The sequence below is a fragment of the Dermacentor variabilis genome, chromosome 4 (genome assembly GCF_050947875.1).
Source record: "Dermacentor variabilis isolate Ectoservices chromosome 4, ASM5094787v1, whole genome shotgun sequence".
In the NCBI taxonomy this organism is placed as follows: Eukaryota; Metazoa; Arthropoda; class Arachnida; order Ixodida; family Ixodidae; genus Dermacentor; species Dermacentor variabilis.
In genome coordinates this window covers 127,420,128-127,446,116 of record NC_134571.1, presented here as the reverse complement: position 1 = coordinate 127,446,116, position 25,989 = coordinate 127,420,128, and the positions used below count along the sequence as shown (strand labels likewise).

General features: G+C 45.6%; 1 protein-coding gene across 2 annotated transcripts; it reads left to right on the top strand.

Annotated features, from left to right (window-relative positions):
- Positions 1-34: 34 nt before the first annotated feature.
- LOC142579742 (protein ILRUN) lies at positions 35-25,228 on the top strand. 2 transcript variants are annotated; one of them, XM_075690263.1, is made up of 6 exons: positions 35-346; positions 770-924; positions 2,011-2,165; positions 6,574-6,760; positions 20,343-20,476; positions 22,983-25,228. In XM_075690263.1, the coding sequence occupies exons 1-6, from the start codon at positions 192-194 to the stop codon at positions 23,052-23,054; spliced, it is 858 nt and encodes a 285-aa protein (XP_075546378.1). In that variant the 5' UTR covers positions 35-191; the 3' UTR covers positions 23,055-25,228. The 2 variants fall into 2 exon arrangements, with proteins under 2 accessions (XP_075546378.1, XP_075546377.1); XM_075690262.1 differs by having other exon boundaries at positions 36-346; positions 20,337-20,476.
- Positions 25,229-25,989: the final 761 nt, after the last annotated feature.

The following is a 25,989-nucleotide window of genomic DNA, read 5'->3' as shown; positions in this document are numbered from 1 at the left end:
CACGTGGCTAATTGTAATATTACCCATAATGCATTGGCCACTACGTCATCATTTGCTTGCACCGTCATGGCGTCAGTCTGTGTTTATGAGCGGATGATATGCGGTTGACGAAAGTACTTTCGAGTCGATCGCAACGGCGTGGGAAAACGACGAACTGTTCTTGATGGGTAGTTCTCAATTCGCTTGCAGCGATGGATATTGACAGTGATTTAGACCTTAATTTGCTGCAACAGTTTAGCTGCCTAGGAACGACCGACCGTGATGTTTTAATTTGCCAACTTCAGAAGGTACTTGGCTACCAGCTCAACACTACAGAATGTGCGTTCTTTCTGGACATGAACAATTGGTGAGTCTTATGAAGCACATGGCACGCGCAAGCGTTGACAGTTGGTCGTTCACGCACCAGCGTTAGGGTTAGGCTCTACTGCATTACTCATCTCGTGATGCTAAACGATTGCAGGAGCTTGCATTGCACATAACGTGAGGTGATTGGGCTTTCAGCGCTTAACCACAGTGCATTATTATTTCCTAGAAGTCATTGGCAGTGGTTTTATTAACTTTTATTGCGGTCCCAGCGTACAGGTCGCGAAGCGAAACCACTCGACAGAACGTAGCGTCACTTCTAAACAGCTGCAGTTCCATTGCAATGCCCCTTGCGTAGAGACCAGAACATGTTTCTCTTCCCCGATAACGGCGTCGCATGATATCGGGCATGCGTGAAACTAGCCGTACTTTTTTTCTTTACGCATTGGTTTCGCGTTGTATACAGGAACCTACAAGCTGCAGTCTGCTCCTATTTTGATATCGACGCCCCCAAGGAGAATGGACCCTCTATGACCCTCATAAAGGATGTTACCATTGGCGATGGGGAAGCTGTACCTCCGAATACGAGGTTCATCAAGACGTGGAGGATACAGAACACAGGTGAGGTAACCTTGCGCTGCCTCCGATTGCGTCACGACCATTCATATTCTACAGCACGCATTCGGCCCGCTGCGCTTGCATAGGAAGCGTAACTTCTCTCTTCCCCCTTGTTCACGTATGTCTGAATGTCGGCGTTGTTTCGTAGTCGTTTTTGCACGAGAAAAATTGAAGGTTTCAGCTGCCGTAAAGGCTGTTGCGACGAGTTTCTTGCCGACCCAGTATTATTTCACATCAATAACTGACCTATTGTCTTACGAGTTTGGATCGCTCGTTGGGAGCGGAAATGTGAACAGTGAAGAGGTTGTGTTCATTAACTCTTTCATACTTTTTTTTTATTTTGATCTCGATTTCGTTTTGCTGATCCGTGTGTTATGGACAGATGCACACCATATTCTATGCTTGTTTACTAGTTATCAGATATGTAAGCAGAACTCGGCTGCTGTTGGTACGTCTTACTTGGCTGGTTTGCAAAGTTATGCGCAGCCTCAGGTTCAAAGCGTAATTGTACAAATATTTTAAACACAGTACTGACACACTATATGCATCTGTGATGATAATGACCGATTTTTTAGAAGATTCATTGAGCATAATGTATGCATTGATGAAGATATGTCATGGTTGTACTTTTTTACTGCAAAAAAGCTTTTATGAGTTAGAAAATGATGTAATCGTGTTTGCTCATTCATCACGCTTTATTAGAGAGACAGCATGATTAAATGTAAAAAATATATATATGTATAACCGAGCAGGTGTGCTTGGTATTAACTAGCGATCAGATGGTTCATGTCCGACATTTTAGCTGCAGTTACTTCTTGCAAGCAAATAAATAATAACTGCATCATCAGATTGCCCTACCACACTTTAAAAAATTCTTCAAAATTAGCAAAATTAATGCTCTTATAAAATCTCATTTCCATAATAACTAGGGCTGCTTGCAGTAAATGAGTTTAGGTACTCAAGGAATAACTGGAACATCTGTTCTCATGTTTGCACATCTTTACAGCATTGTTCTTTTTTTAATTATTTCTTGTTTTGTTGGTGATTTGCACGTGTTCTGCTTCCTCTTTGTCAATTCGTTACCCCCAGGGGACACTGACTGGCCGCCCGCGTGCTCGCTCAAATTTGTTGGCGGTGACCACCTAGGACACATGAACAGAGTCAGCGTGGAGAGTCTGAGGCCAGGCCACACGACAGACGTTTCTGTGGAAATGTCAAGTCCTGGAAAGCCAGGTGTTTACCAGGTGTGTATGTTATTTATTTCTTTTTGACGACAATAGCCTTGTTGAGTTCTCTAAGATCGACGCAAAGTCAAATGGAATTGGCTTTCTTCCAAACCATGACGAGCGGAGAGATCCACTCGGACGCTGTGACTCATGCGATGATATCAGCTGATTCCAGCCGTTGCAGCTCGGTGGAGACTTGCTCACGGAGAACCAGAGGTAGAAGACGCAGTTTCGCTGAGACTGGTTGCACTGAAGCTCGGAGATGAACGTCGTGGATGAAGCCTTTTACAAGTCCCAATTGTCCTGAGAACATATGGGTGAACTCTGTTGGAGCGTTGTGTGGAAGAGACTGAAGCTGAACGCATGGGTCAGCTGGAACTCCTGACACTTGTTTACATGTGAGCGAAGACCCTTGAATGTCAATGCATGGATGTCAATGTCAATGTCAATGGCATGGATTGTAAGCACAGACGGGTCTGTAGTGGCTGATCAGCGGTAGCAGAAACAAGCTGCGTTCGAGCAGGGGACTGTCGATGCGTTCGGTTCCTCGAACGGCAAACTGAAGCGTAATGACCCACCTTTCCGCACGCACGGCAGCAAACGAGTTTGGCCGGACAGCCTGGATCGGATGCGATGTGGTGAGGTGAACCACATGGATAGCAATGGACTGCGATGTCTCGACTGGCTTCGCTGAGTTTGGGCCAGGCGCCATGTAGGCCCAGGTAGGCGATTTTCCGCCATGCCGTCGGGTCGAGGGAGAAGGGTGGCGAGAACCGCCATCTTGCGCGCCTAGGCGAGGAAGGTGTCGACGCCAACTTGGTGTTGCGTGTTGAGCTGTTGAAGACTTGAAGTTGCTTGTCAACTTGCTGTACGCTTCGTCCGATTTCCCAGGTTTTCTTGAGCATGAGAGACGATCTTTCGTACAGTAACCTTTCTCGTATTCTTGCTAATGCGACGCGTTGCGAAATTTGGTCGCGAAGGGACTCGTCGTGCCAAGCGCTGAATGCTAGCCTTTGTAACGTGGTGAAGAAGTCCTAAAAGGTTTCCCCGGGTAGTTGCTTTCTGTCCCTGAAGATAATGCAGTGCACCAGGGGATTGGTGCTTTCTTCATAATGTCGGTTGAAGAGGCGAAGAATGTCTTCAAAAGTTGCAGTTGTCAGGCCCATTTGTGACCCCAGGTCGTAGTAGAGCCGCTGCCCCTCGAAGCCCAAGTTACTGAGTAGAATGGCTTTCTTCCTCTCGTCTTGTAGTGCCTCGCATCTGGTCGTCTGGAGAAACGTGCAAAAAGAATGTTTCCACGTGAGCCACGGTACTGAAGGAGTACCGGGTAATGCAAGGAAAGGCGGCACGGGGGGTGCGAACGCCATGCTGGGCACCAAGAACAAAGGCGGGGGAGTTGAGGTGGACGAAGTCGAAGTAGACGCAGCGTCTTGCATGCCTGAAGCAGGATAGGAGCAGAATTAGAATGGCAAGGATATGTAGGAAGTAGAGTAAACAGTTTACCTCATCGCCAGTCTGTAGCAGCTTCGACGGTGCGGCCGGACGCGGGACGCACGAGGCCTAAATGGCCAGGGCACGGAACACCACAGAGAAGAGCTGGACTGCTCGAGTTGGGGACCAGACAAAGAATGACTTTATTCCAGCGAGGGGAAACACAACAGGTGTACTTACAGCTTTTGACGCTGAGTGGCGCCCTCACGTAGCCGATTCGAAACCGAAACTGGAAGCCAACACAGGATATTACACTGCACCTTTCCTTTTCTTTTTGCCATGCCTTGAAACTGGCTAGTGCCATTTGCCTTCATTAAAGTGTTAAGGACAACAGCAAAATCAGATATTAGGCTGAGCTTGCATTAGTGTGTAATTGCACTTTCAATTAAAATTCAACCTGGAGGCCAAGCTACAGTGGTAAGCAGCATTTCTGCTCGAGCAGCATTAGAAGTTTATTGCTATGCTAAGTAACAAGAGTAAATGAAATAGCCCTTGTTTCTCGACGTCAAACAATCAGCATGTGGGCCACACACACGTGCACATACAAACATAATGTAGTGCATGTGTGCATGACACTATTGTGTGTTGTCACATGTGTGTGCCATGGCCATGAAAAGTACTGGCTAACACTTCCAGGTTTAACTCCAAACTAACTTGTTCACGGACTAGTGGGTACACTTTTCTTGAAAACCGAGTTTGTGCGTTGCATATGGGCAGGACACAAAGGTCTATGTCATTTGTGTTTCTTTATGTCCTGTCCACTTGCGACCTCTGATTTCAATCACAGATTTAGGTTTAGTATTCACAGTTAAATACCCAAGAAAAAAGTAGACAAGGGGCAACTGCCGACGCACCTCAATTGGTAGAGCATTGCACCCGTCCTGCGGAGGTTGGAGGTTCGACTTCCACTGGCATCCAGCTGTCTTCCATTCATTTCCCTCCTGTTTGTTACTTCTAGATTTAATATAAGTGTGTTAATTTTCCTTCTCTACACTTCGTAGCTTCACTGTGTGTTGGCTTCATAAGGTTTTCGAGCCTGTGATGAATGAGTAAAAGGTCTGAGCGAGGTCTCGTGCGTGGCAGACCTTGCATGCATCTGTGCAGTGCACCTTTCGGGAACTCCCACTTATGCTTGTTTTCGTGGAACTTGTGCAGAGATGAGCACACAGTTTCCTTTTCCGCAAGCAAACATTATGGTGACCTCTTCCTCAAAGTAGCATGCCAGTGAATTGCTGCTGGTCTGTATCAGATTGCACAGGCCACACAGTTCCACTAAGCAGGGGGCCACTGGTTGTACCTGCCAAAGATCTCACGGGCTCTTCTGTGATACCGGACCTTGCATGCGACTACAATCTTTGTTCTGAGACTGAGTATCAAGTAGGACATAAGTTCAACTACTGTCTTTGAAGTTGGGTCAAGGAATGAGTACAGGAAATTTAGGCTTCAGAAAAATTTTTAACAAAATTTTCCACCTGCTGTGAAAAAGAAAGCTAAAGGCAGTTGAAGTGAGCTGTATTCTTGAACAAACAGTTAGCGTCCTTAAAGGGGTCCCAAGCTACCCCTCGGGCTTGGTGAAATAACATAGTCCGCGGGTAGCATTTGCTGCTGTGAACACCTCAAGTTTTACTGTCGTATGCCGAGCTGGAGCTAGCAAGCCTATTGTGAAATAACCTTTCTCTCAAATTCTCTGTTTTCAACAGAAGGCCCTGTCCTCACTCTCTTCTGGACACTTTATTTCATCATCGGACATTTTATTTCATCATCCCCTTAGACTGCTGCTATTGGCCGATAGCTGACATCAAGCTGCGGTCGGCTACATGGCGTAGATACCGCGGTAGCCACAGGGCGCTGCCATGCCTCCACTGGCTAAGCATACTGCAGCTTGTTGAGGACAACCGCATTTGGCTTATGTTTAATGCATCGTAGGCACCAAAGACAGAAGTCGTGGCATCTTCAAAATGAAATTGGAACTTCGCGCCATGGTGACATTTAGGAGGCAGAGCGTTGTGGGCACATCCCACTGCGCCATAGCCTTCGAAATGCTAAGCATTGAAGAAGGGACGGGAGCACAGCGGAGGCCGTGTTTGATTGCCAATAACTCTGCTTCTGCTGGACGCATTCAAGTACCTTTTGCGGCAAAGTATTTCTGAAATAGCCTATTTTCACTTCAAATGCCTTTCTCCACTTCGATAAAAAGTGGTTCAGGGCGCCGTTAAAAAAAAGAACATGTCACGTGAACTACACTGGGCGCGCACTGATTGTCAGCAGTTTTACTACAGTGTAAGCATTAAAAATGTAGTGATGACAGTGCTGGAAATGTCAGGTGATTGTAAGTAACATACCCATTCTTTCTGTATGTAAACTGTGCTGCTTCTAAAAAAGAAACATAAAAAAATTTTAGGAGGTAAAGGAAGGGGTGCTATGCAGTTCCTCTGTTTCATTTGAATAAAGAAGGTTACAAATATGAACCCAGTTTCTCAATAAGTGATATCACAATGCTTTCTTTTTTTCTTTCTTTTTCAAGCTAGATTTGAATATTGAATGTTTCCCTGCCTCGGCCTGTCTGAGTGGTGGTAGTGACCGTGGTGTTCTGCTGATGAGCACAAGGTCACGGGTTTGATTCATCGCCATGGCAACTGCATTTCAATGGGGTTGACATGCAAGAACGCTTGTCTGCTTGGATTGCACAATAAAGAACCCCTGGTGGTCAAAATTAATCTTGAGCTCTCTAGTATGGCATCTCTTAGAGCCCCAGTGTTGCTTAGGTGCATTAAATTCATATGAATGAATCGATGAATCAACCCCTCAGAGGCATGAACCATAAAAGGCGACCTGGTTATATGAATGGTAAGCTTAATGCTGTTTCTGGATCAGCTGTGGTGTATTGTTATGTCCACCTTTGAGTCACCATATTTGTTTGGTTCCCCTCCCCCAGGGCCAGTGGCGGATGGCCACGATGGGAGGCCAGGTGTTTGGTGAGGTCATCTGGGCCATCTTGACAGTGGCCGAAGGGGGTCTGCTGGCGGTCACCCAACAGATGGAAGCCTTCCACCAGCTGGGCTCACCCACCCACAACAGCGTGCCCTGCCCCACAGCTGCCAACCCCTTCGCATCGCCTAAAGGTAGTTGGTGTGGCCAACTGCTCCTCAATTTGTGCAGAAATTTGCATACCGTATTTACTTGTGTAATGACCATACTCGCGTAATGATCACACCCCTGAATTTTGTCGTCAAAATTCAATTTTCTTCTTTCCCGTGTAATGATAGCACCCCGAACTTGCCGCAGCGATATCTTGTGTGCCAAGTCTAGCTAATGATGATTGTGCTTACCATCCGGTAAATGCTACGCGAACGACTCTTGAAGACATACCAAGCGTTCTGCATGCACCCAACATTAATAAGCAGATGCCCCATTTCATTCCCTTTACCACTTTCCGCACTTCCATGAAAAAAAAGAAGCTACAATAAACTTGCCTTGGCTTTATTATTTGTAGGCTTTATAATGGTTGTGGTCAACAACAACAACAACAAAAAGGTGCTTTTTGATTCCTCTCGTTTGCGCTTGTGGGCACGCAACAAATCGCATGCGGCAACGATAGTAGCCACGTTTACACTGATACGTTAGAAGTGTACCCTAGTCACATGCCGACGCTTGTAACGCTTGTAACACAGCTAAGATATTCGCCCACCCTTAGTGGAAACGTGCCGTATTACGATAGTAGTGAAGACAAATGCCTCAGTTTTCGCAGCATGCCCGCTCCGTGTTTCTATGTCACTGGCAGCTAAGCGTGCCCGTCTCCGTTTTCTGTCCCCTCAAAGTGGACATGGCTATGTTATTGCCGCAAACTTGCCGATATTGACGATATTATTCATTACTGATACGGAAGAAACTGTTTCTATGCACGTAATATACTTACGAGAAGAACAAAAATCGCGTCTGGTGCGTTCGGCTTGCTCTGCCGGCCGCCATTTTTGCTTTGGTGTCCCGTACTGTTACAGCGGCAGCCACGTGTTTGTTGACCCGTTGTGATCCCGCAGCAAATGCGGGATGAAAAAAAAATGTATTTTTTTTTCTTTTTGCAGAAAATTTAACCCGTGCAATGATCGCACCCCTGAATTTGGGTCACTTTTCTTGGCAAAAAAGTGCAATCATTATGCGAGTAAATACGGTATAAACCGATATGAAGCGCTTCGTAGCAAATTCCAAGCCGTCGAGTGTAGTGTCTCGTTTCATCTGGTTGCTGGAACATTTCAATCCTATGGCATCAACGATAGTTCACGTGAATCCATCCTTTACATACACATTTTTTGTCAGATGGGAATATACTCATGTACCACTCATGTAATGTGGAAGGGGTGGAACTCAGCTGCTCTTACCTGGGATGTTGCCTGAGCATTTGTACTTCTGTATTACTTCACACATTCTTGCATTTCTTCTACAGGGAGAAACAATAGCTAATTTATTCTCTGTGTGCACATGGGTGGGTAATAATTCCTGACTGTAAAAGAATGGGAATTTTTGGGTATCCATAAGTAACCCACTGAGGAAAAAAAAAAAGAGTTGCACTGTTTGCAGCATAAAAAAATGTAGCTAAAGAAGTTCTCTTTATTATGGTGTCCATACCTGTTAAAAGATGCAACCAGGTAGCTGACATTCAGAACATTTCTGGATTTATAAAGAAGTGCGCACAGCTACGAACCAAACAGCAGCGAAGTATTGAGAAACATTCGCAATATGTAGACAACAGTACTATTAGTACTGTTGTCTACATATTGTTCCTGCAAAATGGGGGATATTTTGGTAGAAAAGCCTGCTTATTAAAAAAATGAAAAGTTAGTTGCATTCGGGAGTATCACTTAGCATGCAGAGACTGTTGCATGTGCCTGGCAGTCTTGCAAGAAATGATTGTTTTCTTCTTGAAAATTTTTTTTCCCGCATCTTAGTTTCAATCTACCCACTCGCAGATCTTGTGCTACTTACGATTGAATTTTATGTTGGTCTTCTCAAGGTAGTAGCACTTGGAAATGCAAAAACGTTTTCGAAGAATCTTCTCAACAATGCTGTTGGCCAAGCTAGTTAGAGGTCTTCCTGGTTCCAATCAGATGTATGCACTAGAAGTTGCCTGCAGTGTTCCACTGTGGTGCTGCAATCAATATCAGCGCCAACCATCACGTTTCTGGTTGCTCTAAAGTAGTCAACAATGTCCTCTTGACACTGCTGTTAAGCAACAGTTCCTTGTCTCCAGGTGCATCATGGGATTCAGCTCCTTTAATATGGTAGGATCAGAAAGTGGCCCCTGTCCGTTTCCAATCACGACGTGGTGCTTGTGCTGCTGTGAGCCTGGAGAGCGTGCACTAGGCAGCCATCGCTGCTGGATTTCATCCGCTATCACACTGAGAGTGAACACGCAGAATTGAAATTTGCTGACCTTTTTTGAGATTCCAGGAGAAAACTCAACTCTCACAGAGTGCTTTGTCATCAGCAGTAAGGGTGAGACAAAGAGCAAGTTGAAGCAAGGTCGCAATGAACTGGAATGTTTTACTTGGATCGCACTTCATATAACGTGTTGCATTTGCAAAGTTTATCCTTGATATTGTAGTGCTTGCTGGCATCGGGTTATCAATATTGCTTGTGAAGAATGCATCACACATTAAAGAAAAGTTACAAAGAGCGATGTGCTATTCTGTTATGAGAGCACAGTCACGAAATTCCGTGCTCAATTTCCGATGCATGGAACACAGCACAGACGAGAGCATTTTTCAGGTTCACTTTGAGAATATTTATGTTCATGCACGAAAACAAGAATTGAATGCAGTCTACAGAAGGTGAGCTTTCTTATTTGCTGTGACAACTTTTTCTCGCTTATCAAGCTGTTGATCCACATTTCTTGCATAGAAGTGCACATGTATACTTATAAAAATAAGCACCTGGCATGCTAAGTGGCCACATGCTCTGCGCACCCAAGCCAAGCAATGTTTTCAATTCCAACTCGTCGCACGCTTCCCAAAAATATCCCCAAACATGGGACTGCCTTTCAAAGAAACTGAAACTGCTTTGTTTACGATAGTGTTTGTAAAATCTAACATCTTTTTGGTAGGATGCTTTCGGCATCTTTGCTTGAAACTTCTCTATAAGCACACATACAAAACCACTCTCACTGCTTCTACCAGGTGGTGAGGACGAATGTGACGAGCTGAGCCGGTAGGGCAAACAGCATGGCAAGCGCCACCATGCAACAGGAAGCCAAAAGGCGACACTTAGCGAACCATAGCTTTCAAACTAAAACTAATCTAATGACTTTGGGCATAGTTGTTTGGCACATGGTTGTGTTAGCATATCAAGAAACGAAGCCACCAGTGGGAACATTCAAAGAATGGCTTTCTAGGTGAATGATAGTGTGATACAATTTGTGAACAAGTATCTCTGATGTTGGCTTTGTATGTATTGTCATCTCGCTGTATTGGGTTTGAGCAACAGCTATGACTTTTTTCTAAATGCCCTAGGGGGTGGACCCCTTTTGCAAAAGAATCAGCTGGAGTTTGGCTTACCATGTAGCATTCCACAGGCTGGCTTTCAGGCAGTTGTATAGCTGAATCTCATTCTAACGAACATCGATATAACAAAGCAAATCTAAAACAGGATTTATAATGCAAAAAATTATGCAGATGCCATGCACTGTAGGAATCTATGTAAGCGAAGCTTTCCATGCTAGATGCTTTGATCGGCGATAATTAGTGGTGATGTTGATGGCTAAAGCTTAATTTCTTCAATGTTTAGGTCAACGCAAGAATGGTGAGTTGATGTTAAACGTTACCTTGCGTGCACCACTGCTGTTTGTCTGCTTAGTACACAGAACACACAGGGAGAGGTGTTTGCTTGAGGCGTTGTTGCGCGCCATATTCTATAACTTCTGAGAGTTTTGAGCGTTGTCATTTCCTCACATGGCACATTGCGTTGTGGCAGAAGTATTAAACTTAAATTGGATTATGGGGCTGTACATGCCAAAACCACACTTGGATTATGAGGCACACTGTAGTGGCGGACTCCAGATTAATTTTGACACTGTGATGTTCTTCAACGTGTCTCAAATCTAAGTGCAAGTGCGTTTTCTACTTCGTCCCCGTCAAAATGTGACTGCCATGATTGGGATCAAATCCACGACCTCTAGCAATGCCATAGCCGCAAAGATAATCGGCGGGCACAGAAGTGTTGATTTGACGGTCGACCGGCAGTGTCTCCTGGACCGTGCCGTGCACTCTAATTAATGCGGCTCTGCTTCTGTATGCCCTGCATAAGTTGTCCGTTTGACATATTTGCGTGGCGTTTATTTTTCAGAAATAGCAGCAACGTATTGTACCGTACCTTGAACTTAAGCTTATCCTGTTTCTCCGCAACCGCTGTCGTATAGTAGTGGGGTTTCCTTGCCTTTTCACATCACCTCCCCCCCCTCTTGTATGGGAACTGCCTCTTCTCCTCCCTGTCCTTCTCTTCTCTGCAGTTCTGTGTCCCCTCTGGCCTGGCGCGTTAGTAGAAAGGGAAGCGCTGCAGTTTCTGCAATGCTTCTGAGGGGAATCGCGGATAATTACAGTTGTCAAGCAGCTAATGTGGCGATGGCCAGGGAGCACCAGAGGTCATTGTGCACATTCGACGCGGTGGGGTGAAAATGAATTTCTCCCGTTGCCTTTCCTCTCTTACTCGCGCCTGTCATCTATATATACGCTCTGAAGCCTTCGACGCGGTGTGCGCGACAGCAGCAACCACAGCAGCAGCAGCAGCGGGAAAGTTGAAGGAAAAGGCAAAGAAAGCTTCGCTTTAAAAGGGGGTAAGGCGTGCAGACACAGACACAAGATAAGAGAAGCGTTCCTGTTGTCCACTTCTCTTCTCTTGTGTCCATGTTTGCATGCCTTACCCCCTTTTTCTCATTATGAATCCTTACCAACTAGCTCAGCTTTCGTTCTAATCTAAAACAGTTATCATGCAATATCAGCAGGTAACGAATACCATATTTACTCACATATTGATTGCACTTTTCTGTCAAAAAAATTGACGCAAATTCAGGGGTGTGATCATGACGCAGGTTAAATTTCCCATGAAAGTAAACATTTTCTTTTTTTCATCTCGCATTTGCTGCGGGATGACAAGCAGGCGGCTGCCGCTGTCAGTGCGGGACACCAAAACAAAAATGGCGGCTGGCAGAGCAAGCCGAACGCGCTGAATGCGATTATTTTTCTTCTCGTGAGTACATTGAAACAGTTTCTTCCCTATCAGTAATGAATAATGTCGTTAATATCAGCAAGTTTGCGACAATAACGTAGCCATGTCCACCTTTATGGGAGAGAAACAGAGATGAGGACACTTAGCTGCCAGTGACATAAAAACACATGGCGGGCATGCTGCGGAAACTGCGGCATTTGTCTTCACTGCTATCCTAATATGGCACGTTTCCGCTAGGGGTGGGCAGATATCTTAGCTACGTTACCAGCGTCGGCGTATGAATAGGGTGCACGTCTAACGTATCTGTGTAAACGAGGCAACTACTGTTGTCGCTAACGATTTGTTGCGTGTCCACGAGTGCAGATGAGAAGAATCGAAAGGCGCCCTTTATGTTGTTATTGACCAAAACCATTATGAAGCCTACAGATAATAAAGCCGAGGCAAGTTTGGTTCTAGCTGTTTTTTTTTTCATGGAAGTGCGGAAAGTGATGAAATGCAGCATCTGCTTATTAATGTTGGGTGCGTGCAGACGGCTTGGTATGTCTTCAAGAGCCGTTCGCGTAGCATTCGGCAGATGGTAAGCACATCATCATTAGCTGGACTTGGCACACGACATATCGCTGCGACAAGTTCAGGGTGCGATCATCACACGGGAAAGAAAAAAAAATCACATTTTGACAACAAAATTCAGGGGTGCGATCATTATGTGAGTAAATACGGTACATGCTTATAATGAATATTGTAGTATATGGTGAAGATATTCTTGTGTTGGATGTGGCTTCCTTATGACAAGGCTCAACAGTAGAGGCCTGAACTGCATTTCAGTGATTTTGTTGGCAACTGGGTGATAAAGACTGGAAAGGATATCTAGCTGGAGCATCACTTATTGCACTCACTTTGCCCCATTGCTCACTTTCGTCGACTTGAGGAAGACGCTTACGGCAGCAGCGGATGCTTGTTACATTCCAAAGTCGTTTATTTTCTTATGGCTATGCTTCCATTGCCGAGAACTCTACCTCAGTGACTGAGAGACTGCTGGTGGAGTGAGGCTTCAGGTGATCACCACTTTTCATCTGGCCTTAGCACCAAAGTGCCAGCGTGTCCTCTTCACTGTATTTCGTAATTTTTCTGGTGTACTAACTGTCCTTTGCATAGTCCTTACATCACATCACCACAGTGATGCTTAGTGAGTCTTCTCCAGAAGTACTCAATGAAAACATTACTCAGAAGTAGCACAAACAGCTGTTGAGGATGAACTGTGCCATCACATACATGGTAAAATGGCATAGAAAAAATCATGGTACCGCAGCACCATGTTGTGGCCAAGTTTCAGGGTGTACACCAAAAAAGATGCAATTGCAAGAGCTGTACAAGTCTGGTGTCTTTAAGAGTTTTGACAAACTTATGTATTATGGTGCCAGATTTTTCCATGGTGTGTTCCTTTTATATCGTTAGTTTTTCTTAAATAAGCATGAATGCATACTGGCCGCTGTCATTAAATATGTAGTACAATTCTGTTCCTGAGAATTGTGACCAACATCATGTACTGTAGAGATGTCTTTTTCAAAAGTGTGTTCCTTTCATTTTGTTATTGCTTCTAAAATATGTTACAGGGATGTTGGGAGTATAGAAATACTGTATTTACAATATGACCCCTTTGTGGAGCATTTTGTCCACTCCTGATTGGATGACTCGACGTTCAGCATGCGATGCCTGATAGGGATGCCGACAAATAGGATTCGTGTCTCCAGTGTTCATACGGTGGTGAACAACAGATGTTTGGCCTAAAGGCCTGTCGCCAAAATCGAAGATGTCACTGTACGGTTCAAGCAGGAGACGTATGTCCATGACCTGTGCAGAGGTGAGGTCACTGGCCAAGAACATGCCGGCTGTAATCACTTTAGGGCACAGGCTAAAATTCAGATTGACGTTATTAGTAACCGTGACCAGCGTATGTAGAACAGCAACGTTCCGGTTCAAAAGCATGTCGAAGATGGGGCGAAGCACATGTTCACCATCAGAAACCTGTGGCTGGTGTTGCGTACTCAAGGGTAGCGTACCGTACTGCTGCCGAGAAGTAGCGACGCCTGCCTATCAAAGCTCTACCGACATTACTTATTGGGTAGCGTGGCGTTGTCGGCGGGCTGCAGGCATCCGGTAGATCATGGCGACCAAGCAAGGGCGAGACGATTTGCTAGTGCGAAACTTGCACGGTTTATTCAAAGGTAGCTGAAAGAAAATAAGAAAAGCATGAAGTATGAAGTATCAAGTCTAAAGTCTCTCAAAAGTACATTTCGGAGCCCCTTAAATAGGCTCTCTACAAGTGTGGGCGGGATCTTGCTTCCGTCTATGACACGTGACAAGCACGGAGAGGGGGCCCCTCCTCCTGCAATACCGAGCACGGGAAGGAGAAGTCGATCCTCTTTTCGGCGAATCCGGGGAGAAGGTCGGGTGAATGACCTCTCCGGCGCCGTGGGGTTCGGCCAGTAGAGGGTAAGGGCATGACGTATCACCCACGGGGCCACGACCATGAGAGGTGAAGGGGATGAGGTAGCACCCACGGCGCCACGACCATGAGAGGTGAAGAGGATGAGGTAGCACCCACGGTGCCACGACCATGTAGAGGGGAAGGGGGGGACGATCTGTCGCCCGTGGGCTCCGGCCCAGAGGGTAGGGTGAATGACCTGTCGCCACGTGGTGTCAGACGCCAACCCTAACACTGGGCGGTGAAAGTGACGTAAATAACTTCCTCGGGTGACGGACGCACACTGTGAAGCGAGCACCGGTGCGGTGCTCAGAGCATCGGCGAGTTGAGGCAGTTCTAACTGAAGAGCGCCAGTCATGCAGTCGATGAGAGCAGAATGAGTGGATAAAAGCCCAATCCAAGGATAACGTTGTGAGGGCAGTTGTCGATCACAGCAAAGAGAACAGAAATAGGGCGGCAGGCTATACTTAAATGCGCAGTACACATTCCAAGAACAACCAGCACGCCGCCGTCGGCCACACGAAGCACTCGGGCAGCTGCTGGGGTGAGGACCTTCTTTAAATGTCTACGTAGGCTAGCACTCATCACAGAAACGTGGGCTCCAGTGTCAACAAGTGCTTGGACAGGTACGCCGTCTATTTTAAAGTCAATTACTCTTCTCCTTGTGGGCACAGACAGAGGATTTGCTGCAGTAGTAGGCAATGCAGCACCACTTCTGAGGGCTGCATTTCTTAGTTTTCTGAAAGGGTGTGGTCAAAAGTCACAGGAGACGAAAGGCGGCGTGGCTAAGTTGAACGAGACTAGTGTCTGCGCGGCGATGGTGAGCGACTGTACCACGTGTTCCTAGCAGAGTTGTCGGTGCTGTTGGACTCTGCGGTGGGCGAAACATTGCGGGCACTTCCATCAAAACGGCTCAGGTTGGTCGGCGTGCTAGGTGTTGAGGGCCACGAGTTACGACAGTATCAGGCGACATGACCAATGCGGCGACAGTTAAAACATATCGGCTAGTCATCCGCAGTTCTCCACTCAGTTGGGTTGCGATAACGCGGGGAGAAGCGTCGGGGTGGAATGAAAATAGTAGAAGGGTGTTCGTTAGGTCTCGGATTGGCGACAGCACAGGCAGAATGTAAACCAATGTTTTCAAGTTCCTGGCGAACGATGGCTCGTACGAGGGGAACTGAAAATGTGGTAGCATCAGGGGTATGCTGCGGGCACCATCGCATTCAGTTCACGTTGAACGATTCGCACCACGTCCTCTGACGGCGACACATGCTGCTGTGCAGGTTGATCTTCACATGTCGACCTTGCGGCAGTATTGGGAAGTCTGGCGAATGGTTGCAAGACGTGTCGGCTTTTGGCCTGCTTGAATTGTAGACCCCCTTAATGATAGCATCAACTGTAGAGCAGCTTTTGCTCATGAGCAGATTAAAGACGTCAGCAATGACCTTAAGCGCGTGTACGTGCCCGACCTTCTCAGCTTCCGTCATGTCGTGATCGGCCTTACGACAAAGTGCCAGCATGCCCTAGATGCACGAGGCATTGGGCTCCGTGGGGGATTGGACACGGAAGGCCACTTCCTGCTTTACGCCAATTTTACGGCCGGCTGGTTTTACAAACAACTCTGTCAACTTCTCTTTGCATTGGTCTCAGCTGGTTTGCTTCTCTTCGTGGTTTTCATATCACACCTTTGCCGTGCCTCCTAGACAGAACAACAGGTTAGCTAGCATAAGCGTAGGGCCCCTTCTGTTGATTCCACTCATGCGTTCGTACATAGCCACCCACTTCTCAATGTCGGCGCCATTGGTCCCGCAGAAAGTTCCAGGATCCTTGGGTTGCACAACCACTATCGAAGGTGCGGACGGTGATGCGACATCCACTACGGAGCTCCGTTTCCAGCCGTGGTACCCCGCACCATCAACCAATATGTTATGGGGATGTTGGGAGTATGGAAAGACTGTATTTACAATATATATACAAGATGAGTCAGAGTAGTTAAGATGACTGACCACCAACAACACGCAGTAGCCAGCGTCCCGCAATCTTCTTCCTCTCTCTTCTTTCTTCCTTCCGTAACAATATGCGTCTAGGCATACTGATGGCTGGTGTCATAAAATATTTGTAGCGTTTATTTCTTTTGCGGCAATGAACAGCAAGAAAGTCAGATCCTTCAACACAGCAAGTTTTTTTTTCAAATTTCTGGAGTGTGATGTAATGTCCACTTATGTCGTATCCATTTCCTTGTTGACATTAGCGAGCATTGTTTAACTGCGCAAACAAACGAACCACAAAGACAGCGAGGGACAAGGACGGGCGCAGACTTGCAACTAAAGTTTATTCCACAACGTACACATATAAGTACACACCTGACATACACCACTGCGCGTGCGCAAAAAAAGCAAGGTAAAAGAAAAGTAAAACCTTGTATAAGCGAAACGCGACCTACCTACGCTCGTCAATAAACCTCATCTCACTGTTATGTAAATAAACTGAGGTGTCACTGACACATTCTTGTCCCTTCTTTCTAATATGGTACGCCTCGAGTAGCTCTCTGGCTCGGCTATCTCGGCAGCGGCACAAAATCTTTGCTTCCTTCATGATCGGCTTGCACGTGCATGCCAGGCAGTGGACAGGCAGGTGCCCATTCGCTTTATTCCTAATAGACAATTCATGCTCACGCAAGCGCACATTCACACACCTTCCTGTTTGACCTATGTAAACTTTGCCGCATGATAGAGGTATCTGATATACTACTCCAACACTGCAATCTACGTGGGAAATGGAGTGCTTTGTTCCGCACCCTTGGAAGTTATTTTTACTTCTTCCTATGCGCGAGCATAGCCCAGCGAGCTTGCCGGGAGCCGAGAGCGCTATCTCAACTCCATACCGTTTCGCAACCTTCTTTAAGTTGTGGGAAGTTTTGTGAACATAAGGCACAACTGTCCGTTTCTTATTTTTGCGCTCCCTTGCGTCTTCAGCAACATTGCCTTGCGTCTTTATCTTCTTAAGCACTGCCTCCACTACTGCTGAAATGACTGACTGCGGGAAACCGGCTTCTTCCAGCCTTACAATCTGCTTGTCAAAGCTTTCCTGTATTTTGTGCGTGCAGGACTTTCTTATGGCTGATATGATGCACTGGGTGGCTATTGCCCGCTTTACCGTTTTCGAATGAGCCGAATCGTAGGGCACCAGTTTCTTTTGGGATCTTGGGTTATATTTCCAGCACACATGGTCGTCACAGAAGCTTATAGCGTTGTCTAAAAACTGAATATTATTATCCTTTGTTAGTTCATGGGTGAATGTTAGACCTTTGCCAAGGCGCTGAAAAATGTGTAGTACACCTGCGATGGCGTCGTCATATGTGTAACTGGCTTGCTTTTTTAAAAGAACAAGAAAATCGTCAACATAACGGAACACGGTAACAACCAGGTCACGATCGATCCCTTCGTTTACCGCTCTGTCAAATTCCGATAAGTAAATATTGCACAAGATAGGAGCTACGCAAGATCCTATACATATACCTTGTTTCTGCACGTAATAGTCTTCTTTAAACTGGATGAAGGTAGATTTGAGGTAAAACTCAAGCAACGCTAAAAACCTATTAACAGTCAACCCGGTAGAATTCTGAAAAGACACTTCGCCATTAACTTCAATACATTTCTGAACAGCCTGAAACAATGCAGCGTGAGGGATAGAATAAAACAAATCTTCTATGTCAATGGAAAAAGCATGGCCAATATCGTCATTCGACTCTATAAAGCTAGTAACAGCTTCCGAGTTCCTTGTTTCAAACGGGTCGTGCACTTTCAGGTGCGATAAACATTTCTGCAAAAACTTGCTTACTTCGTTCTGCCAAGTTCCTCTTTCACTCACGATAGACCGGAAAGGGATATCGTCTTTGTGCGTCTTGGCCGTAAAAAACACGATCAAGCCATCACCTTTGCTTTTGTTGACTGAAGTAGCCAGTTTGTGCAGTTCCATCTCCTTGCACATAGAAACGGCCTTCGCCTTTATCCTTGCGGCTTTCACTGGCACAGGCTTGAAGTTCTTTTTCACAGCAGCCGTCGCCTTCTCGTCGAAAAGCCCCGACGGCATTACCACAAACCCTCCTTCTTTATCCTGTTGCAGCAGTCTGAGGTCGTTCTGTCTAAAAAACCTGACGATTTCTGACGTTGGGTCCTTCCGCTTTGGCCTTTTTTCAGTCTTCTTGACTGTGTTGATTAGGCAGTCCACGCCATCCAACAAACACCTTTCTTGATCCTCTGCCTCCGCTTGCTTGGCGCAAGCAAGTCTGCGCCCGTCCTTGTCCCTCGCTGTCTTTGTGGTTCGTTTGTTCGCGCAGTTAAACAATGCTCGCTAATATCTACCAACTCGCCCAACAACAAGTTCTTCTAAACCTTGTTGACATGCGGAACAAGACCGAGTATATTTACGGACAAATGTGTACATCTCACGCAAGTTGTAGCTTTGGCGGAGCTGCCAGTGTGGGCATGTTGTGGATCAGCTTGGATTTATGCACACACATTGGATCGGAAGTGCTTTGGTATGGTGAAAGCAGAACTCTGTACATTTATTGCGAGGAATTACATTTTAAAAAATTCTAGTGCAGTGGTGCAGTATACTTTCTTTAATTCGTCTCTGGTTAATTCGATCCTGACCAACAGTCCCGGCCGGCGCCCATACCTTTCTATGGGCCCGAACTTCTGTTATTTGGATCTCAAAATTAGGTCATTCGAACTTGAATGGCCAGATAATTAGAACTTGAATGGCCAGCTTTGCCGCAATACAGCCGTGTTATATATATGGTGAAGCGCACGCAGTTTATTGTGGTGTAGCATACCAAGAATGTAAATGGGACACTGTCACAGGACACAGCAGGCGTTCCTTAATTATACAGGCGTGCACCCGCCACCTCCGGCCGCAGTACAAGCACCCAGATGCCTAATAGGCATCCTGGCAGCCATTCAGAGCTGTTTATGACGTGGTGATTTGAGCCATGTGTGTCTTGTATATGAGACCGTTAACAGGGCCTAGTACGCTTTACATAATTGTTAACGCTGTGCAGAGGGAAGCGTAGAAAATAATCTCTGTTATTAGAAATGTAACGAAAAGAAAGGTTTCCGGGTAAAACAAAAAAAGAATAATAAAGTACTCAGTTGAGGGTACGTTTACAGCCAACATAAAAGCGGGGTGTCTAAGAAAAAACTCTGAAGGCCTGCCAGTAAACTTAGGCAATCCAGCGCTCGTACTGGGACCTGAGACGGCGAATGTGCTAGTGTAAATTAAGGAACAAGTGCTATGTTCCTTAACAGTGGCACTTTTCTCCACTTGGTATACTTCATTGCTTAACACGACTGTATAATGGCGAGGCTATCTTTAAAGGTAGCAACTGTGTGTTTCGGTGTTCTTTCTGCTTATTTAATTCGACCTGTCGGATAATTCAGCCAGTTCTGTCGGTCTCGTGAGGATCGCATTAACTAAGTTGACGGTATTAATAGACAAGATCATGTGTAAGATTTGTTGATGGAATTAAATGTGCTTGTAGTTGATAACTATGCTTACTCACAGGCATTCATTATTGTTTCGAGCCATGTTTATCGCACTTAAAGGGCATTATTGAAGGCCAGTACTGCTGTGTGTTCAGAAAGCTATGTGTGGACGTGTCATAACTTCTCTGTAAATCACCTTTCTGGGACGCAGTGCAATGGAACAAAGATGTGGTGCATAAACAATGACTACTGGTAAATGTTTATCGATCTGGTTTTGTAAGAGTGCTGCGAAAATAAAGGATTGTAAATCTGCAGTGCTTCAGCTGTCTACAGCTTGGCATCAGCAATGAACTGCTTGTGATGTAGTGAAATATGAACCTGAAGTCCCCTGTCACTGGTGGCCTAGGTGTTCATGTAGCCAGGAAAGAGTTGCATTTCCAGTGGAAGTGCAGGCCCACTGTACAATGTAATGTAGTTACATATGTATTAAACTACATGTTGAATTTTTTGCAGCTGCAGAATTGGCCACAGCATGTGAACAGTCACCCTCTCCATATTCTGGCTTTCCTGTCACCCGCATTGACTGCCCTGCCATCCGTCATTGCCAGAACAGTGAACCTCATCCTCCCATGCAGTCTGGCATTCATGATCCTGTGAGAATCTTTCTCCCGTGTTTCAAACTGAACACTTTTGCATTTAGTGTGCACATGAAGATGTTTTGTTCTTTTCTGCACTGAGAGTGTGGTATCCCCTGTGCTTAAACTTTGCTGCTGGTGAACACTGGTGACCTCAGCTTCGACACAGAGGAGGTGTTTGAAGCCCTCCACTACCCCCTTCTACAGCTTTTAAAGCATAGCTTTCTTCTTCTCACTGTGCAATTGCTGGCTGTCTTAATGAGTAGATGCAGCGGGGTGTCTCACACAAGCTGTAACTCAATAAAATATTTACTTGTTCAATGGTATGGTTTGAACCAGGGTCTCCCAGCATAATAGCCTGATGCTCTAGCCACGAGGCCACACGCAGACCCATGGCACAAGTGATTAGCAACCTTACCACTTCCCTTGCGAGATTGCACTGCCATCAGGATCGGCTCGTGTTATAACGCAACGGGCTGCGGTGTTTCTCTGCCAGAGCATAATAGATCAGTCGTCAGGCCATCGTTGTCACTATTACAGTCCCACTATCATTGCCATCAAGCTGTCCTCCTTGTCAACATGCCATCGTCTTTGTGCCCTCGCCATGCCATTGATGTTGCATTGCACACACAACTGTGTCACACAAAATTGTCGCATCACATGAACGTGTGTAACACGTGCCCGTGTATCTGGTTAACACTTTGCACACTTTAAAATGATGCTTTGCGTGACATTGATTCCCACAGTGAGTGCATGGCATCAGCTTGAATTATTTTTATGTGTGTATGACATACTGTGTCCTATTTTAGGCTACAGTAAACTCTCGTTTTAACAAAATGACATTAACCGAAATATTACATTATTTTCAAAGTTTCTTGTGTTCCTACATTACTGTGACTCTTTTTTAAGGAAACTCCACTTATAACGAAGTCAATTTCCTGTCTTGACGAAATACACTACAGCCACCGTCGCCTCACTCAAGAAAGCCCGCTGCCGACGCTAGCAATCAAAATTCATGCTAGCCCTATATACGCTTCCGTTAAAACAAAGGTCTCGAACGAAGCAAAACTGTTAAAACTATCGTCCAATGCCCCAAGAGCCCCACGTTGGGCAGCCAGATGTGGGGTTCTCACCCGTGCTATTGGGACAAAGGAACGACAACACAGTAGTGCAAACAATCGCAAGGGCATTTATTGCACCTTTCATAGATCAATGCCTGCTAGCCGAGTTGCTATCCCCAAAACATGCTGATGGGCGCGCGACAAATCGCGGAAGTCAGACTCATTGCGACCGTATAGCGAGCGAATATGTTCGCCCCATGCTGGATCCCAACGCCTGGTTATTTGCGCATACGGTCAGGCGAACAGTGGCGCGTTCGAACGAGCCCTCGCGACATGGTCTTACAGAAGCATGGATCGGCGCACGCATGGCACGTCTGCGCTGCTTGCCGACTTCGAGCCAAAGAGGAAGAGCCTTCTCCTTTCCGCTCCCAAGTAACCCTGCCTTTAGGCGGCGTTAGCAGCGCAACACTCGCGTCATCTCTCGTACTGCGCTTCAACCACACCGACCACTGTGGGCGCTAGGCCACGCGGGGATCACAGGAGACGGGAGTCATGCGGGAAAACGACATATCAGGGGACGCGTGAGAGTCGTGCATCCCCACAGACTTTGTTACAGCGAGGGTTTACTGTACGCCCTTCAGTGGTCTAGTGACCTGGAAAAGTCATGCAATTGTCAGGGAACTTTTTATTTTAGCAAATAAAGTCGTGAAAAATGAAGGATTAAACTGCCCAGGTTGCAAATTCATGTAGGCTGGATCTTTGCAAAGTCATTAGGCTGTTTGCAACACTGCAAGTCAGCTTTCCTGCAGAATAATTTCATTTGCAGTCACCATAATGAAGTAATTGATTTGTAAATTACATGCAGCACTGGGCCGACAGCGCAACCTTTTACCGCAGTACAGTTGTTCATAAGCAGGGCCTGTACATGAAGCATCTTGTTGCAGTGAAGGATAAAAGTACATGCATGGGCAAACCCATGTACACATTGGTGTGTACCACAGGGTACACGACAATGAAGAACTGAAGGTTTCATTTGCTGCATAGCAGGTACTTTTTTTAATGCATTGATGCTGCATGTTGGCAGCCTTGTAGGAGTAGAACCACCCGGTTATTATAGACAGTTTTTGTAAGTGTAAAGAATCCAGTTGTTTGCACTGTCACACATGCGAGGCAGTAACTTGTGGAGACTGTAGATGGAGGAAGGGCCTGGATGTAGCATGAACCTAAAGTGTAGAGCTGCCATGACTGATGCGCTAATTGCATTTTGTTACAGTATTAAAACTTCGTTTTATTGTTAAGTTCCGTTGCTACAGGCTTTTAAGAACTGGTCTACAGCTTGCAGCTATTTTAGGGCTGGCCAAGCCGTGTATAACTTTACTAATAAAGTGTATTGTGAATGAGTGAGGGGCCTGTGGCATGTTATCGGTCCTGCGTTTATTCTAGTATGGTGCCGTGATGTGCAGGTCCCAGGTGAGACAGTGATCCAGTGCCCACCACCCACTTATGAGCACGGCCAGGACGAGATGATGTCCTGAGAGAATGCCTCCACGGTTGTTGTCATCCTCCTGTGCGTCCGTGCCCCTAACGTTCCTTTTCTTGGGCACCGAGGGGCACCAGACGTGTCCTGTCGCGAGTGTGCATATGTTGTGTGAAGCCCCCGGGTTTGTGCGTGTGTGTTCTTGTTTGGCTGCATGTGTGTGTGTGTGTATACACTTTGAAGGCGCAGGTAGGTGACTGACTGCGTGGCTGCCCTATTAAAAAACATTTTTCCCATTCTAGTGACAGTGGTATTCAGTGCTTTGGGCTAACTGCTGAGTGGTTCTATTGACTTTGATGTGAACGGCTACAATGTATTGTTGCACTATCTTTTACTGTGGATATGAAGTGTGATGTTAGACTGCCGATACTAAGCTGTGATGGCTCCAGCCTTGAAGATTGATGGAAGTCTCCTATTACACTGCATCAGACCAAGGTCTGCAAAAAGGGCTGATGTGGGCTAATAAATCGGATGTCCTTGAGCTGTTTGCACTGTGTCCCTCTTGATAAACAGATAAACGGCTGTTGATACACAACGGTTGCAGTTAGCTTGAGAGGCTAGGCTAGCGCATATAGAACATCTTGTACTCTAAATAAAAGCATCTTTAAAGGTGCTACGAGTACTATATAAAAATGAGAATTTCTTCTGAATCCATCTGCTGCGGCTGTTGTTTATTTTCTACTGTGTGAGACGGGATGCTGCTGGTAACCCAAACGCTGCATGGAAGCGCTCAGCCACTTTTTGTGTTCACCCAATTCAAAAGTGGGTGTATCACTTTATCTCTTTTGTCAATGCAGCCAGACGTTGTTTCCAGTCTTGTCTTCTGTTTTCTGGTCTTTGGCAAGTAATTTCACAGCCTCGATGAATTAAAAAAACGACTGCCACATTTGCACCGGCAGTGCTCACCTCAATGGGCAAGGCTGGCGTGTTCACAGTTTTGTGCCGACAGCTGTAATTTTTGTTGCATTTGCTTATGATCCCATTTGTTCTAAATGCATCTTGTACAGCAACACTGGTCTTGAGGCTTGTAGACAGCAGAAGTGATTGGCTGCGCGAGCATGTTGGTTTGCTTCTGTGTAATTTTTGTTTTATTCTGTAGCGGGGACGAAAATAAGTGCAAATTTAAGCCGTTGTAATGATGATGCATGTTTGTGTTATTAGATACTTCTTTTTTTCCTCTGATTTTGGCTGAGGCTGAACCCCACTTTTGGGTTTCCTGTGACATATGGCTGGTGCTAGCAGTGCTACACTATGACTTGTTTCTTTTTTTGTCAGTGCAAAACAGTTAATACTGGAACAAAATTGCTGGCTTATAAACTTTTGGACGGTACTTGATACTGTCTCTGCAAGAAAGTTTCCGAACAATGTTTTTCTTGTGCTTTGTTTTCAGATGTACACATTATTTCATATGCTACTGTCACTATATTCTGTCCTGTTGCTGTTGGGAGGAGTGTTTGCCACTGTATTTTTTTCACCATCTCGATAATGCTATTTCTAGCAGACAGGTCGACATACTGCTAGAAACAGCTGGTGACAGCATGGCCAGTGACAGTGTTCAGTACACGTTTCGAGTATGTTCGGATACTCGTCTTTTGTTGCCTGCAGACACATGGACGTGTGTCTTGCAGAGTCCGATTTGCCCGCCCAGCAGGGAGCCAGCCGTCTCAGCTTTTGTCAACACGCTTGCATTTCTTGTCACCCGCCCAGTGTTTTTGTGCAAAAGCTTGTGCATGTTTTATCACACGTGCAAGAACAGAGTTGTTTAAAATAGATTTATTTAGCTTTCCGTTGCCCTCATTTTTTTATGGACATTGTTGTGAATGGTCATGGCACACAATGTACTATAGTAGTCTGTTGCAACAAGGCCTCGAAACTGTAGTTCTCTACTTGCAGTCCTGTGGACTACGTAGTAGTGTGCAGTGCACATAGTGTTTCTGTGCCATCCCAAACTCTTCTTCTTCCTCCTGGAGAGAGTATGCAGCTGTAGTTGTGAGTAGCTGTACCTCTAGGGTTTCACACGAACAAGGACATTTTATATTATGGATGCCTGTTTCTTCCCATTTCTCCACTAGGGTACATGTCAATAACCTTTCATGCTACAGGAAACGCCTTTGTGAAGAGTTTTCTGGAAAATGGAATTATCATTTGGTTTTTATAAAACTGATTGCAACAGCTGATGTGTTTGCGTTTATTTTCACAGGCACAGCCTTGCTGGTACGAGGCCGTGCTTGTATTTTTGCACTGGTAGATATTTGGCAAGTAAAATAATTAGCCCTGTTGTGTTTGTTCTTGGTACATTCCTTGCTTGCCACTCAAATACAATATCGGTGGTTAAGAAAGATGTAAATTTAAAATATAGTCTGACTTCGATATAGCAAACACTGATATAACAATTTATCGGATATGACGAAATAAATCTAAAATATGTTTGCCAATATCAGTATGTATGCCTATACCAAATATTGGATATAACAGGTATTTCTTGCTGAATGTAGTTTGTTTTTCAACTGCAGCTCTCGTCAGCTAATGAAATAAGCAGAAAGTTGGCTGACCAGAATTTATCACCACTCGTTTGTCTTGCCTCTAATAGGCTTAGTGTTCTTGGCCATGGCAGTATTTGCTCACTGAATCCATCATTTAGAGACAATTGGTGATGTTAATGCTATTAGTAATCAATCTTATGGTTGGTGGGTAATTGTTGATATAGTTTATATGATTAATATGAAAGGTGTGACATACATAGTGGCACATAACCCGTGACCCAAATTGGTGGGAAAGAGGTTTATGGAATAGCAGCACATACCCACCTAGATCCAAGTTGATGTGAATGAGGTTCAGTGAAAAAGCACCACATATTCAGAGTTACATATATGCTGTGACCCAAGTTGGTGTGGCGGTTGGTTTTTAACCTGTACCCCCCGGCACATTTTACC